General features: G+C 36.0%; 1 protein-coding gene across 1 annotated transcript; it reads right to left on the minus strand.

Annotated features, from left to right (window-relative positions):
• Positions 1 to 253: 253 nt before the first annotated feature.
• Positions 254 to 11,979, minus strand: LOC131935724 (sodium-influx-stimulating peptide-like). Its single transcript, XM_059292321.1, has 3 exons — positions 11,740 to 11,979; positions 10,205 to 10,354; positions 254 to 475 (listed from the first exon to the last, which is right to left on the minus strand). Exons 2-3 carry the CDS (start codon positions 10,352 to 10,354, stop codon positions 353 to 355), a joined length of 273 nt encoding a protein of 90 aa, XP_059148304.1. The 5' UTR covers positions 11,740 to 11,979; the 3' UTR covers positions 254 to 352.
• Between the last annotated feature and the right edge of the window lie 2,506 nt (positions 11,980 to 14,485).

Here is a 14,485-nt window from a genome sequence, read left to right on the forward strand (position 1 = left end):
ACTGCATGTAGTAATTTACGCTATTTCCGATTTCTCAAAAAACGCATGTGAATTTATAAAGTACTAATAATATCCCGCACTATTATGCACATTTTGTTTGGCGTTCACTTGGTGTATAATTCTTTGTTCTACAAGATTCTATTCTTAAAAAGTATACAAAAATATTTATAAAAAGTTTAATTAAAAATGGATTAAAAATATTGTCTATATCCCGAGTTGCCATCCCCCGTACTGTTATATAAGAATATTCGAGAAAGTTTAGGGGAGATCACTCCCGGTTTATTTCTGTTTTAAAATGGCGCTCAGTGTTTGACAGTTTTCTGTATGAGACAACCGACACAGTAGTCTGCGCTCAATGCTGTTTGTACGTGCGTTGGACGAAGGTTTGCAGGCAATATTCCCTCATGTAGCTGTCAGGCTCTCCGCAGCAGTCCATGAACACGTCCGTGAAATCCTCAGGGTGCCGGGTGCCGCACTGGATAGACAAGAAACATTTGCTAGATAATAGACAAGAAACATTTGCTAGATGATAGACAAGAAACATTTGCTAGATGACAGACAAGAAACATTTGCTAGATGACAGACAAGAAACATTTGCTAGATGACAGACAAGAAACATTTGCTAGATGACAGACAAGAAACATTTGCTAGATGACAGACAAGAAACATTTGCTAGGTGATAGACAAGAAACATTTGCTAGATGACAGACAAGAAACATTTGCTAGGTGATAGACAAGAAACATTTGCTAGATGACAGACAAGAAACATTTGCTAGATGACAGACAAGAAACATTTGCTAGATGACAGACAAGAAACATTTGCTAGGTGATAGACAAGAAACATTTGCTAGATGACAGACAAGAAACATTTGCTAGATGACAGACAAGAAACATTTGCTAGGTGATAGACAAGAAACATTTGCTAGATGACAGACAAGAAACATTTGCTAGGTGATAGACAAGAAACATTTGCTAGATGACAGACAAGAAACATTTGCTAGATGACAGACAAGAAACATTTGCTAGATGACAGACAAGAAACATTTGCTAGGTGATAGACAAGAAACATTTGCTAGATGACAGACAAGAAACATTTGCTAGATGATAGACAAGAAACATTTGCTAGGTGATAGACAAGAAACATTTGCTAGATGACAGACAAGAAACATTTGCTAGATGATAGACAAGAAACATTTGCTAGGTGATAGACAAGAAACATTTGCTAGATGATAGACAAGAAACATTTGCTAGATGATAGACAAGAAACATTTGCTAGATGACAGACAAGAAACATTTGCTAGATGATAGACAAGAAACATTTGCTAGATGACAGACAAGAAACATTTGCTAGGTGATAGACAAGAAACATTTGCTAGATGACAGACAAGAAACATTTGCTAGATGACAGACAAGAAACATTTGCTAGATGACAGACAAGAAACATTTGCTAGATGACAGACAAGAAACATTTGCTAGATGACAGACAAGAAACATTTGCTAGGTGATAGACAAGAAACATTTGCTAGATGACAGACAAGAAACATTTGCTAGATGATAGACAAGAAACATTTGCTAGATGATAGACAAGAAACATTTGCTAGATGATAGACAAGAAACATTTGCTAGATGATAGACAAGAAACATTTGCTAAATGATAGACAAGAAACATTTGCTAGATGACAGACAAGAAACATTTGCTAGATGACAGACAAGAAACATTTGCTAGATGATAGACAAGAAACATTTGCTAGATGACAGACAAGAAACATTTGCTAGATAATAGACAAGAAACATTTGCTAGATGATAGACAAGAAACATTTGCTAGATGACAGACAAGAAACATTTGCTAGATGACAGACAAGAAACATTTGCTAGATGATAGACAAGAAACATTTGCTAGGTGATAGACAAGAAACATTTGCTAGGTGATAGACAAGAAACATTTGCTAGGTGATAGACAAGAAACATTTGCTACGTGATAGACAAGAAACATTTGCTAGATGATAGACAAGAAACATTTGCTAGATGACAGACAATTATGGCAGGAATCGATTGGTAAATGTTTCAAGTCGCTAAGTGGTCTGGTTGCCGAGATATGGGCCAAAAACTACATTTTTTCGAGTTTTTTTTGGCTTTTCCGGGAAATCCAGGAAGGAATTCCGGGAATTTTTTTGGCCCACAATCATCCTCGGAGCTTGCTTAACATATTTGCCTTAGGAACTAGTCCTTGATATTGCTTCGTTGAGGAGGAGATACGACTTAAAGCTGCGGTAAAGCTGTGGACACACATCCAGAAATGACGAATTAATAATCGCAATTCCAGTATGGAAATTGCGCTAAACAAGTTAATAAAAAGTCTAGTGACAATTTAAGCGCAATTTCCTTATGTTAACCATAACAATTTTTATTTTTTTGTGACCGAACGAAAGGATATTTTTTTGCGCTAAAAACCTACACGATGCTCAGTTTAAATTTAAAATATCATCCTAGGCCTACAAGATGCTCAGTTTAAAAATTCTTAATTAATTTATTGTGACCGAACGAAAGGATATTTTTGAAAACTTTCTTCGGCAATATTGGTTTAAATTATGGCAGGAATCGATTGGTAAATGTTTCAAGTCGCTAAGTGGTCTGGTTGCCGAGATATGGGCCAAAAACTGCATTTGTTCGAGTTTTTTTTGGCTTTTCCGGGAAATCCAGGAAGGAATTCCGGGAATTTTTTTGGCCCACAATCATCCTCGGAACTTGCTTAACATATTTGCTTTTGGAACTAGTCCTCGATATTGCTTCGTTGAGGAGGAGATACGACTTAAAGCTGCGGACACACATCCATCCATTCATTCATTCATCCATCCAGAAATGACGAGTTAATAATCGCAATTGTCCAGTATGGAAATTGCGCTAAAAAATCATTTATCTCGAAATATAGCTAATCACGCGAAAATTAAGCTGTTATCTGATTTTGTATTGTTCGATCAATGATTACATTGTTTAGGACAGCTAAAAATACTGATAATGTTCAATTGTGTTAGCCATACCATGGTCTAAAACGCAGAAATTATGTTCAAATGTCTCGTTTTATTTCAATCTAGCATCCATCAAGGTGAATAACACTTGGAAATAGCTAAAGCTGTGACTAGTACATTTAAATATACACACATGATCACAAATATTGTTATTATTCATCGAAAATATAATATAATTAAATATAAATAATTGATTTTTTTGAGGGGCGTACTTGAAACTTTTAGGTGGAGGGGCTTAAATTTCCGGGGGAAGGTGGACACTGATAAAAGTATGTTTTCTATATAAATTTCATTTTGTTCTGTAGGCAGAGCCCCCCCCCCCCTCCTGCCTGGGAGAAACTCTGCCCTCAGTGAATTTGCAAAAGTCGATCCGGTCCAGTCCCAGATGTCATCCACCCATCTATTCTTTTGTTACCCTCGCTATCTCCCCCCCCCCCCCCCTTACGGGCGTACATTAGGACATCAGACATCATATTTCTAGGGCCCGGATCCGTCTCTGAAGTCCTGTATTGAGTGTTCATGGCTCTCATCCGTGTATGCACCTCACTATGCACACAGCTACCAATCTAGCACCAGCAATCCCCTTACTAAGCTTCGTAAAAGTTAACAAAGTAAAACTTGTATCGGGAACCTTTGGAAGGGAATATTATTGGGTCATGACAACAGTACATAGCTAATTCACTTTTCTAATATATGTTGCTTGAGTTCTCTTATATGAAGAGTGTTAACCAACCCCCATGACTGACTCATTTCACCTAAATCGTGACCAATTTCAGTATTCTAGTTTGGTATAATTTTAATATCACACACTAGTAAATTTACAGCAATATTATATTATTGTATATTCAATGGTATTAAATACTTCACTTAGTGTAATTCAGAAAACTTAAAAATAAAATGTAAGTTTTTCAATATTTTCAATTGTTTTATACAAAAATATATAAGAAAATATAGGTCAAAGTAATAATTAAATATCTATAAATACTACTTAACACCCCAAAGTCAACAGTTAACAAATTCAACAATTGTTTCACCATAAATAACCATTTAACATAAACGTTTGCATCTGTGTTTCTCGCTAGAGTCAAATAAATGTGACCTTTGTGTAACAATCTACATGGGGCCTTTCGTTGCTAGCGTCCCACTTATGGGGCGCTTGTTGTACACTTGATATAACGAAGTAGTTTTTAAAAAAAATGTTACTCTTACATTTTTATCAGATAGAAATATGGTACTGCTACAAATTTTAAATGTATTTTGCACTTAAAATGTTAATATTTTAGAAGATATGCATATTCCTGTGCGCATGTTTTCTTTTTTCCGCCATTTTGACAAGTTCTGCAAAGCCGGTGCTATAACATTTTTCTAAATTGTTTTTTTTTTCAAAAAAACTTACACAAATTCAATAGTCTAACCATTTTCAAATACAACATAATTTGTGTTTTAACTAGTTTTTAATAAATTTTAGCAATTTTTTTTACAAGCATCCCATAAGTGGGACGCTAGCAGAATATGGGTTAAGGATGAGACCAGAGAAGCGCTCGACTCTTCACCTGAAAGGGGACGGTGAAGGCTGAGGGACACTTAGATTCACTCAGTAGAAAACTACTGACAGGAGCAGAGAAAGTTGCAAAAGCTTGGCTTTCACTGGCGGCCCCATTTACCCTGGGCATCGACGGTAAATGATGATGATGATGAATTTAGAAAAGTTACTATACTATTATAATTCTCATAAAATTCATGGAAAAATATTTTTAAAAACATAATTTTTCGATAAACCAAAACCCAAGTTTGTCGTCTTTGAATTCACATATCAATTTCTCATGTTGCATTTCGATGTTTTAATTGCAAAAAAATAAAAAAATGAAAAGTAAAAAAAATAAAATTCTTTTTTCAAAACACCTTGAAATTACTCATTGAAGGGAAAACGGAGATCAGTCAAGAAGTAACTAGATCTATATCAAATTGACGTCTTTATATTGATTTTAAAACTTTGAATACTTTTGGAAACTGCTAGAATTCTTCACCTTCTAAATTTTATTTCTGGCACAAACTACGAACAATACGATTTTTAGTTTTGATTGTTGTGTATTTTTTACAAGCTTTTATTTAACTCACTTCCTCGTGTCGCCAGTCGTCAGTTTGTCTAGATCGAAACGCCGGAGCGAAATTGCAGGCACTTCTACTTGACAGATTCGGTTCGTAATTGGTACGTGGGTCAAGACATAAAGACAATGCATCGTGACATTAAATTTGACTTATTTTGATGCCTAATTAATTTTTTATGAATTAATTAAAAATTTGACCAAATTAGTAGGCATTTCTATCCAACTACTCTACACTCGTCATCACGTTCAATAGCGCGTCATCACATTCAATAGGCGCGCAATGGTTTTTAGTCATGAAACTCTAGTGTAAATAAAACATGTAAAGTACTGAAAAATAAAAATGTTTTTAATAACAAGCTGTTATGTAATCATCATATTTATCTTTTCCCGTTGGTGCCCAAGACACATGGGGCAGATGAAGTAGAGTTCATCTGCCTCAGAAACCTCTGTATATGTAGGGTTCATGTGGTCAGTAATATGCAGTGTTTCTTCCAGACTTTTTTCTCCGGGGGGGGGGCACTTGAAATTTTTTAGTCATGTAACTCTATTGTAAATAATAACATGTAAAATACTAAAAAATGTTCATAAAAAACGTTTTAATAACAAGCTTTTATGTACTAATACTTCCTAGATCCAATAGATAATATAGTGACCAGAGGCGTAGCGAGGGGGGGGGCGGGGTTGCGGACCGCACCGGGTGACACCATTTAGGGGGGTGACACCAGGGCAAAAAATAGCAAAATATTTAGAGAAAAACTTGAGGGGAGGGGGGTGCAAATCGAAAGTTTGAGGGGGGTGCAAATCGAAAACTTGAGGGGGGGGGTGCAAATCGAAAACTTGAGGGAGGGTGGAAATCGAAAACTTGAGGGTGGGGTGCAAATCGAAAGTTCGAGGGAGGATGCATATCAAAAAATTTGAAAGTTTGTCCCCGGGAAGGGTCGCTACGCCTCTGGGGTGTGACACCATTAAGTGCCGCACCGGGTGACACCCGACCTCGCTACGCCACTGATAGTGACCCACGCTTTTCTTTATAGTATATAAATAGTAGTGTATTATATTACTATATATTTAAAGAAAGTCATTTATTTTCTACTTTTTAGTGCATTAGTACATAAAATCTTGTTATTAAAACGTTTTTTTAATGAATTTTTGTTACAAGCTTTTATATGAACTTGTCTTTCTATATGGGTCAAAACGGGTGAGCCCCTAGGGACGGGTATTCGCTAAGCCACCCACGGACTTATCATTCGGATCCACCTATGTATGTCAAGCTTACATGAAAAAGTACCAATGGTTTGGTAGTACGACACGTATCATTTATCGACCGGCTAAACCTTTGTAATACTTGCTCATTTCGAAATGTTCTCGCTGTGGAATTTTAATTAATCGCTCGGTAGTTTAATTTAATGTGTGGATTAATTGTAGAATGTTCTACTCAATGTTATATCCTATAATATTTGTTACACAGAAGATTTATTAATTGAAATTTGCAAATGACGTAGTGGACGGCCATTTTAGGTAGGTTATAGTGTGACGTAGTGGACGGCCGTTATTGCCAGTTGTAAGAGTGACGGCCGATATCTCTAGTTAAAAAGTGCCGTAATGGACGGTCTTTACAATTAGCTTCACTGTAGGATTAGTGGGCAGCTGTCATAGATATGTTAACAAGTTCTCTAATATATGACTGCTGTATCTAGGTTACCTGTAATATATGACTGCTGTATCTAGGTTATCTGTAATATATGACTGCTGTATCTAGGTTACCTGTAATATATGACTGCTGTATCTACGTTATCTGTAATATATGACTGCTGTATCTAGGTTACCTGTAATATATGACTGCTGTATCTAGGTTATCTGTAATATATGACTGCTGTATCTAGGTTATCTGTAATATATGACTGCTGTATCTACGTTATCTGTAATATATGACTGCTGTATCTAGGTTACCTGTAATATATGACTGCTGTATCTAGGTTATCTGTAATATATTACTGCTGTATCTAGGTTATCTGTAATATATGACTGCTGTATCTACGTTATCTGTAATATATGACTGCTGTATCTAGGTTACCTGTAATATATGACTGCTGTATCTAGGTTATCTGTAATATATGACTGCTGTATCTAGGTTATCTGTAATATATGACTGCTGTATCTACGTTATCTGTAATATATGACTGCTGTATCTAGGTTACCTGTAATATATGACTGCTGTATCTAGGTTATCTGTAATATATGACTGCTGTATCTAGGTTATCTGTAATATATGACTGCTGTATCTACGTTATCTGTAATATATGACTGCTGTATCTAGGTTATCTGTAATATATGACTGCTGTATCTAGGTTATCTGTAATATATGACTGCTGTATCTAGGTTATCTGTAATATATGACTGCTGTATCTACGTTATCTGTAATATATGACTGCTGTATCTAGGTTATCTGTAATATATGACTGCTGTATCTAGGTTATCTGTAATATATGACTGCTGTATCTAGTTTATCTGTAATATATGACTGCTGTATCAACGTTATCTGTAATATATGACTGCTGTATCTAGGTTATCTGTAATATATGACTGCTGTATCTAGGTTATCTGTAATATATGACTGCTGTATCTAGGTTACCTGTAATATATGACTGCTGTATCTAGGTTATCTGTAATATATGACTGCTGTATCTAGGTTATCTGTAATATATGACTGCTGTATCTACGTTATATGTAATATATGACTGCTGTATCTAGGTTATCTGTAATATATGACTGCTGTATCTAGGTTATCTGTAATATATGACTGCTGTATCTAGGTTACCTGTAATATATGACTGCTGTATCTAGGTTATCTGTAATATATGACTGCTGTATCTAGGTTATCTGTAATATATGACTGCTGTATCTAGGTTATCTGTAATATATGACTGCTGTATCTAGGTTATCTGTAATATATGACTGCTGTATCTAGGTTATCTGTAATATATTACTGCTGTATCTAGGTTATCTGTAATATATGACTGCTGTATCTACGTTATCTGTAATATATGACTGCTGTATCTAGGTTACCTGTAATATATGACTGCTGTATCTAGGTTATCTGTAATATATGACTGCTGTATCTAGGTTATCTGTAATATATGACTGCTGTATCTACGTTATCTGTAATATATGACTGCTGTATCTAGGTTACCTGTAATATATGACTGCTGTATCTAGGTTATCTGTAATATATGACTGCTGTATCTAGGTTATCTGTAATATATGACTGCTGTATCTACGTTATCTGTAATATATGACTGCTGTATCTAGGTTATCTGTAATATATGACTGCTGTATCTAGGTTATCTGTAATATATGACTGCTGTATCTAGGTTATCTGTAATATATGACTGCTGTATCTACGTTATCTGTAATATATGACTGCTGTATCTAGGTTATCTGTAATATATGACTGCTGTATCTAGGTTATCTGTAATATATGACTGCTGTATCTAGTTTATCTGTAATATATGACTGCTGTATCAACGTTATCTGTAATATATGACTGCTGTATCTAGGTTATCTGTAATATATGACTGCTGTATCTAGGTTATCTGTAATATATGACTGCTGTATCTAGGTTACCTGTAATATATGACTGCTGTATCTAGGTTATCTGTAATATATGACTGCTGTATCTAGGTTATCTGTAATATATGACTGCTGTATCTACGTTATATGTAATATATGACTGCTGTATCTAGGTTATCTGTAATATATGACTGCTGTATCTAGGTTATCTGTAATATATGACTGCTGTATCTAGGTTACCTGTAATATATGACTGCTGTATCTAGGTTATCTGTAATATATGACTGCTGTATCTAGGTTATCTGTAATATATGACTGCTGTATCTAGGTTATCTGTAATATATGACTGCTGTATCTAGGTTATCTGTAATATATGACTGCTGTATCTACGTTATCTGTAATATATGACTGCTGTATCTAGGTTACCTGTAATATATGACTGCTGTATGTAGGTTATCTGTAATATATTACTGCTGTATCTAGGTTATCTGTAATATATGACTGCTGTATCTACGTTATCTGTAATATATGACTGCTGTATCTACGTTATCTGTAATATATGACTGCTGTATCTAGGTTACCTGTAATATATGACTGCTGTATCTAGGTTATCTGTAATATATGACTGCTGTATCTAGGTTATCTGTAATATATGACTGCTGTATCTAGGTTATCAAGTATTGAAGACCGAACTATCTCAGAATTCAGAGAAGTATTAAACAAGGGATTTGTCAGTTTTATAATAATTAGTGTTGCTTGTAAATCTTATAAATCTTTGAAAATCTGTTTTGTCAGTAAAACCTCCATTTGTTCTAATAAAACAATATTTAATAAATTCCAGCGCAGTGTCATTATGAAATTTCAATACTTTTCATAAATTAACCCTGGTTGGATTATAGGGCTTACAGCGACATTGCTAATGAGCAAGTGAGCATTAAATATAAACCAGTTTATTTTTAGAAACAGTGGCGTGGCAAGATAGGGTGTCGCCACCTCATGGTGTCACCCCCCCCCCCGCCCACAAAAAAAGCGTAGCCTTTATAAGTATATATATAAATATATATATATATATATATATATATATATATATATATATATATATATATATATATATGGGGTCCCCAAAAAATTTCTGACGGGGGCCCCGCTCAGCCTTAATCCGCCCCTGGTCAACGGTACCGTCCGTGTCCACATCAGCCTTGGGTCAGAATGACACGGACACAGGCACGAACCACCCAGAGTCCAAGAAGTCACATGACATGGAACACGGCTAAAAATCGCTCACAGAATAATAAAAAAAAACAACTACATCAACGGTTGAGGTCCCTCAGGGGCCGCAACCCAATACATTATAACTTATATAGAGGTAACCATGCTCAGCATGTCGGCTTTTAACTTGGTAGCATGGAACATTTTTTTACTCCGGATTTTGATTCAATATGCAAACAATGCGACCAAGCAGCCACAATAAATCCCCGACTGAACCCCGACTGAGTTACCTGGTAGCAGACGTGTGAGATGGTGCGATTAAACAAACAAGCCGACGCTATCTCAAAGCCGCGCTCCAAAGTTTTAGCGTACACGTCCACATCAGCGCCAGAGGGGGTCAGCAAGATGGCGGCCAGAGCGATTTGCAGGAGCAGCAGCATCTAGGTAGAGAAACTCAACATTGAAATAAGTTAAATAAGTTATAACTAGGCATTTTCACAGGCTGTCTTGGCATTTTCACAGGGTGTCTTGGCATTTTCACAGGGTGTCTTGGCATTTTCACAGGGTGTCTTGGCATTTTCACAGGGTGTCTTGGCATGCTATTCTGAGGGTGTGAGCCTGTGTTGAGTTTCATCGTTGTCTTGTTAGCTTAACCGCTGACCCCGACACAAACTCCCTGAAAATTGATGTGCCAAACAACTTAAGGAAAACACCATTGAAAGTAAAGGTACCACAAAATGGTGCGGGCATTGAACCTTCTCACAACAATTCTTTCAAAAATATATCTAATATATGTATTCGTTTTTTATAATATTGAACAAAAGGCCATTTTACGACAAATATGACAAGTTCTGGAGAATACAGTTTTCTTAAGATTCTAAATTTGAAGAATCACGATCTTACATGTAGCACTGTTGGCAGGCCTGACATCAGGGGTCAAGTTTTGTTGAAAGGTGGGTTGTGGAAAAATTGGTGCCAACGACAAGTATATACTTGAACAAGATGAAAAAAATCTTAAAATATGGCATCACAAGAGTGTGGGTAGAAGTTTTTCAGGTCTGACATTGGCATGCAATCTATAAATAAACTTCTAGTAGGTTACATTGTGTCATCTGGTTGGCTAAAAGGTGTACATTGTGTCATCTGGTTGGCTAAAAGGTGTACATTGTGTCAACATCTGGTTGGCTAAAAGGTGTACATTGTGTCATCTGGTTGGCTAAAAGGTGTACATTGTGTCATCTGGTTGGCTAAAAGGTGTACATTGTGTCATCTGGTTGGCTAAAAGGTGTACATTGTGTCATCTGGTTGGCTAAAGTGTACATTGTGTCATCTGGTTGGCTAAAGTGTACATTGTGTCAACATCTGGTTGGCTAAAAGGTGTACATTGTGTCATCTGGTTGGCTAAAGTGTACATTGTGTCATCTGGTTGGCTAAAGTGTACATTGTGTCAACATCTGGTTGGCTAAAAGGTGTACATTGTCATCTGGTTGGCTAAAAGGTGTACATTGTGTCATATAGGTTGGCTAAAAGGTGTACATTATGTCATCTGGTTGGCTATAGTGTACATTGTGTCATCTGGTTGGCTAAAAGGTGTACATTGTGTCAACATCTGGTTGGCTAAAAGGTGTACATTGTCATCTGGTTGGCTAAAAGGTGTACATTGTGTTATCTGGTTGGCTAAAAGGTGTACATTGTGTTATCTTCTGGTTGGCTAAAAGGTGTACATTGTGTCATCTGGTTGGCTAAAAGGTGTACATTGTAACCTACGTGGCTACATGTGTATATAACCAAATTGAGATCTGAGCTTGCTAATGAAAAGTCTCACCTTTGAGTCCAGCTGTAGGTGTGGCCAGTCCAGCTGTAGGTGTGGCTAGTCCAGCTGTAGGTGTGGCTAGTCCAGCTGTAGGTGTGGCTAGTCCAGCTGTAGGTGTGGCTAGTCCAGCTGTAGGTGTGGCTAGTCCAGCTGTAGGTGTGGCTAGTCCAGCTGTAGGTGTGGCTAGTCCGGCTGTAGGTGTGGCTAGTCCAGCTGTAGGTGTGGCTAGTCCGCCCCGGCAATGAGAGAGCAGAAGCGTGAATCCATTTAAATATACTTTTTGCCATTCCGGCAGCCGCCAGTTATTGCACTGTTTGAAAATTGCAGCTGCGATTAATTGTTTTGTCACTCAGTGTAGAGGCGTAGCCGAGGTGAGGGGGTCATAAAACAACTATTATATCTGCCATATTAAGTCATCAAACAACACTTATATCTGCCATATTAAGTCATAAAACAACTATTATATCTGCCATATTAAGTCATAAAACAACTATTATATCTGCCATATGAAGTCATAAAACAACTATTATATCTGCCATATGAAGTCATAAAACAACTATTATATCTGCCATATGAAGTCATAAAACAACTATTATATCTGCCATATTAAGTCATCAAACAACTATTATATCTGCCATATGAAGTCTTCGGTGGAATGATTTGATATGCGCCTGGCATTTTCAGTGTAGACTTATCTATAAATTATTGTAGGAAAAAAGTCACCGGAAAAAAACCACAGGAAAAAATAAAGAAGGAGCGATCTCTCCTAAATCAATGTTTAAAGCACATTACGTTTTGACTAATAACTATTTTATAAATTATTTATACTCAAACAAGTATAACATTTAAAATATATAGGCCTATCATTCACTTGTAACGGGTACTTGTATAAGACTATGGGAGGTGGCTACTCGTGATATTGATATAATTTTAAAATCTTTTTTTAATTACTTAAAATTTTTAAAATTGAATAGAATATGGTAGAAAAAAGAATTGCGCATCAAGTGAATGGCAAACAATGTGTGTATAATAGTGTGAAATATTAGTACTTTATAAATTCATGTGCGATGTTTTAGAAACTGGAAATAGCGTGAAGAAAGCTGGGAGATGTTTTACTTGAATGTGAAATGTGAATTTTGTCCTCAACTCATCGCAATAATAGTACTGCCTGTATTCCCCTCATTTATCACGCTCATTGCATAACAAAGGATAGGATCAAAGCCGACACGGTAGAAAGGCTGTCATTAACACACAACCCACAACATGGATGAACAAGGCTGACCGAGGAAAAGCCGACGAAGGAAGGGCCTACGGCCAAAATTATATGCAAAACACAATGATGTGCCTACATGTCTTTAATAATTATTTTTCTACCGCGTATTTAACTATTAATTATTTAACTACATTATGAGAGTATTTTTACGTATTATTGCTACAATCCATAATGCTTTTAAAGTTTACAAATATGCTACAAAAAAATCTCGACCCACATTAATAAACACTCAACCCTTTACAATTCTCAACAATTACATCAATTATCCCCTCTGCTCTGGAGGTAAACTTGTCCCCTCTGGAGGTAAATTTGTCCCCTCTGGAGGTAAATTTGTCCCCTCTGGAGGTAAATTTGTCCCCTCTGGAGGTAAATTTGTCCCCTCTGGAGGTAAATTTGTCCCCTCTGGAGGTAAATTTGTCCCCTCTGGAGGTAAATTTGTTCCCTCTGGGGGTAAACTTGTCCCCTCTGAAGGTAAATTTGTCCCCTCTGTCCGTGTACGCCCATGACAAGTTCAGCGTGTGGTTATCGAGACTAGCATTAGAGGATAACAAATGGTAACAAAGGGTAATGGCGCATAGTCTTGACGGCAAAACCATTTCCAAAAAACAGATGGGTGAGCTCATTGAGCCGCCTCGTCGTGACAAATGCCGTCTGTCGAGTTGATTGTTCGCATGCCCAATTATCGAACACAAACCCCAACCATTAATCACACTCGGCAACGTGCAAGCTTTGAAGGACATCCAATCCATCGTTGTTCACAATTCTCAGCTCTTTTCACACCTTTACTATATATATATATATATATATATATATATATATATATATATATATATATATATATATATATATATATATATATATATATATATATATATATATATATATATATATAATTACAACATCATGTCATGTGTGTAAGTGCATTAGTGTGTTTTGTGAAAATCAGCTTTATTTTATCTCTGCTATAAAACCTCTTAACCTCTAGTCAGTCAAAAGAATATTAAACATGAATGCTTTGTATAAGTAATGGTGTGTCGTGTTATGTTTATGTTTTTTTGTATTTATATTATTGATTTTTTATACATTTCCTTTTTGTACAATGTCATTCTTTAGTAAGCATTTTATATAAAAAAAATTATAATTAAGAGAAGTAATTGCTTTTTAATTTGTTTAGTACAAATCTATTAAATGATCTTATGAGCACCCCTGTTTGGCTTTTTTAAAAAGAGAAATAATTCATGGAAGTGGTTTGAACATTTGCTTATCTTTGATAAGTTCGATTGTAGGAGAAAGAGGACTCGGCTTTCACTGTGGTTTAAAAATAAAAGGGAAAAGAATATACAATGGCGTGGGTGGTGTCTATAGAATAAAGATAATCCAACCGCAGCTACAGTAATCTTTTAAAAAAACAACCATCAAGTAAACAAGTTAATTAAAAAGTCTAGTGACAATTTTAGCGCAATTTCCTTATGTACGCGTCATTAC

This window comes from Physella acuta, unplaced genomic scaffold, assembly GCF_028476545.2.
Source record: "Physella acuta isolate Inbredline_101_S28 unplaced genomic scaffold, ASM2847654v3 ptg000155l, whole genome shotgun sequence".
In the NCBI taxonomy this organism is placed as follows: Eukaryota; Metazoa; Mollusca; class Gastropoda; family Physidae; genus Physella; species Physella acuta.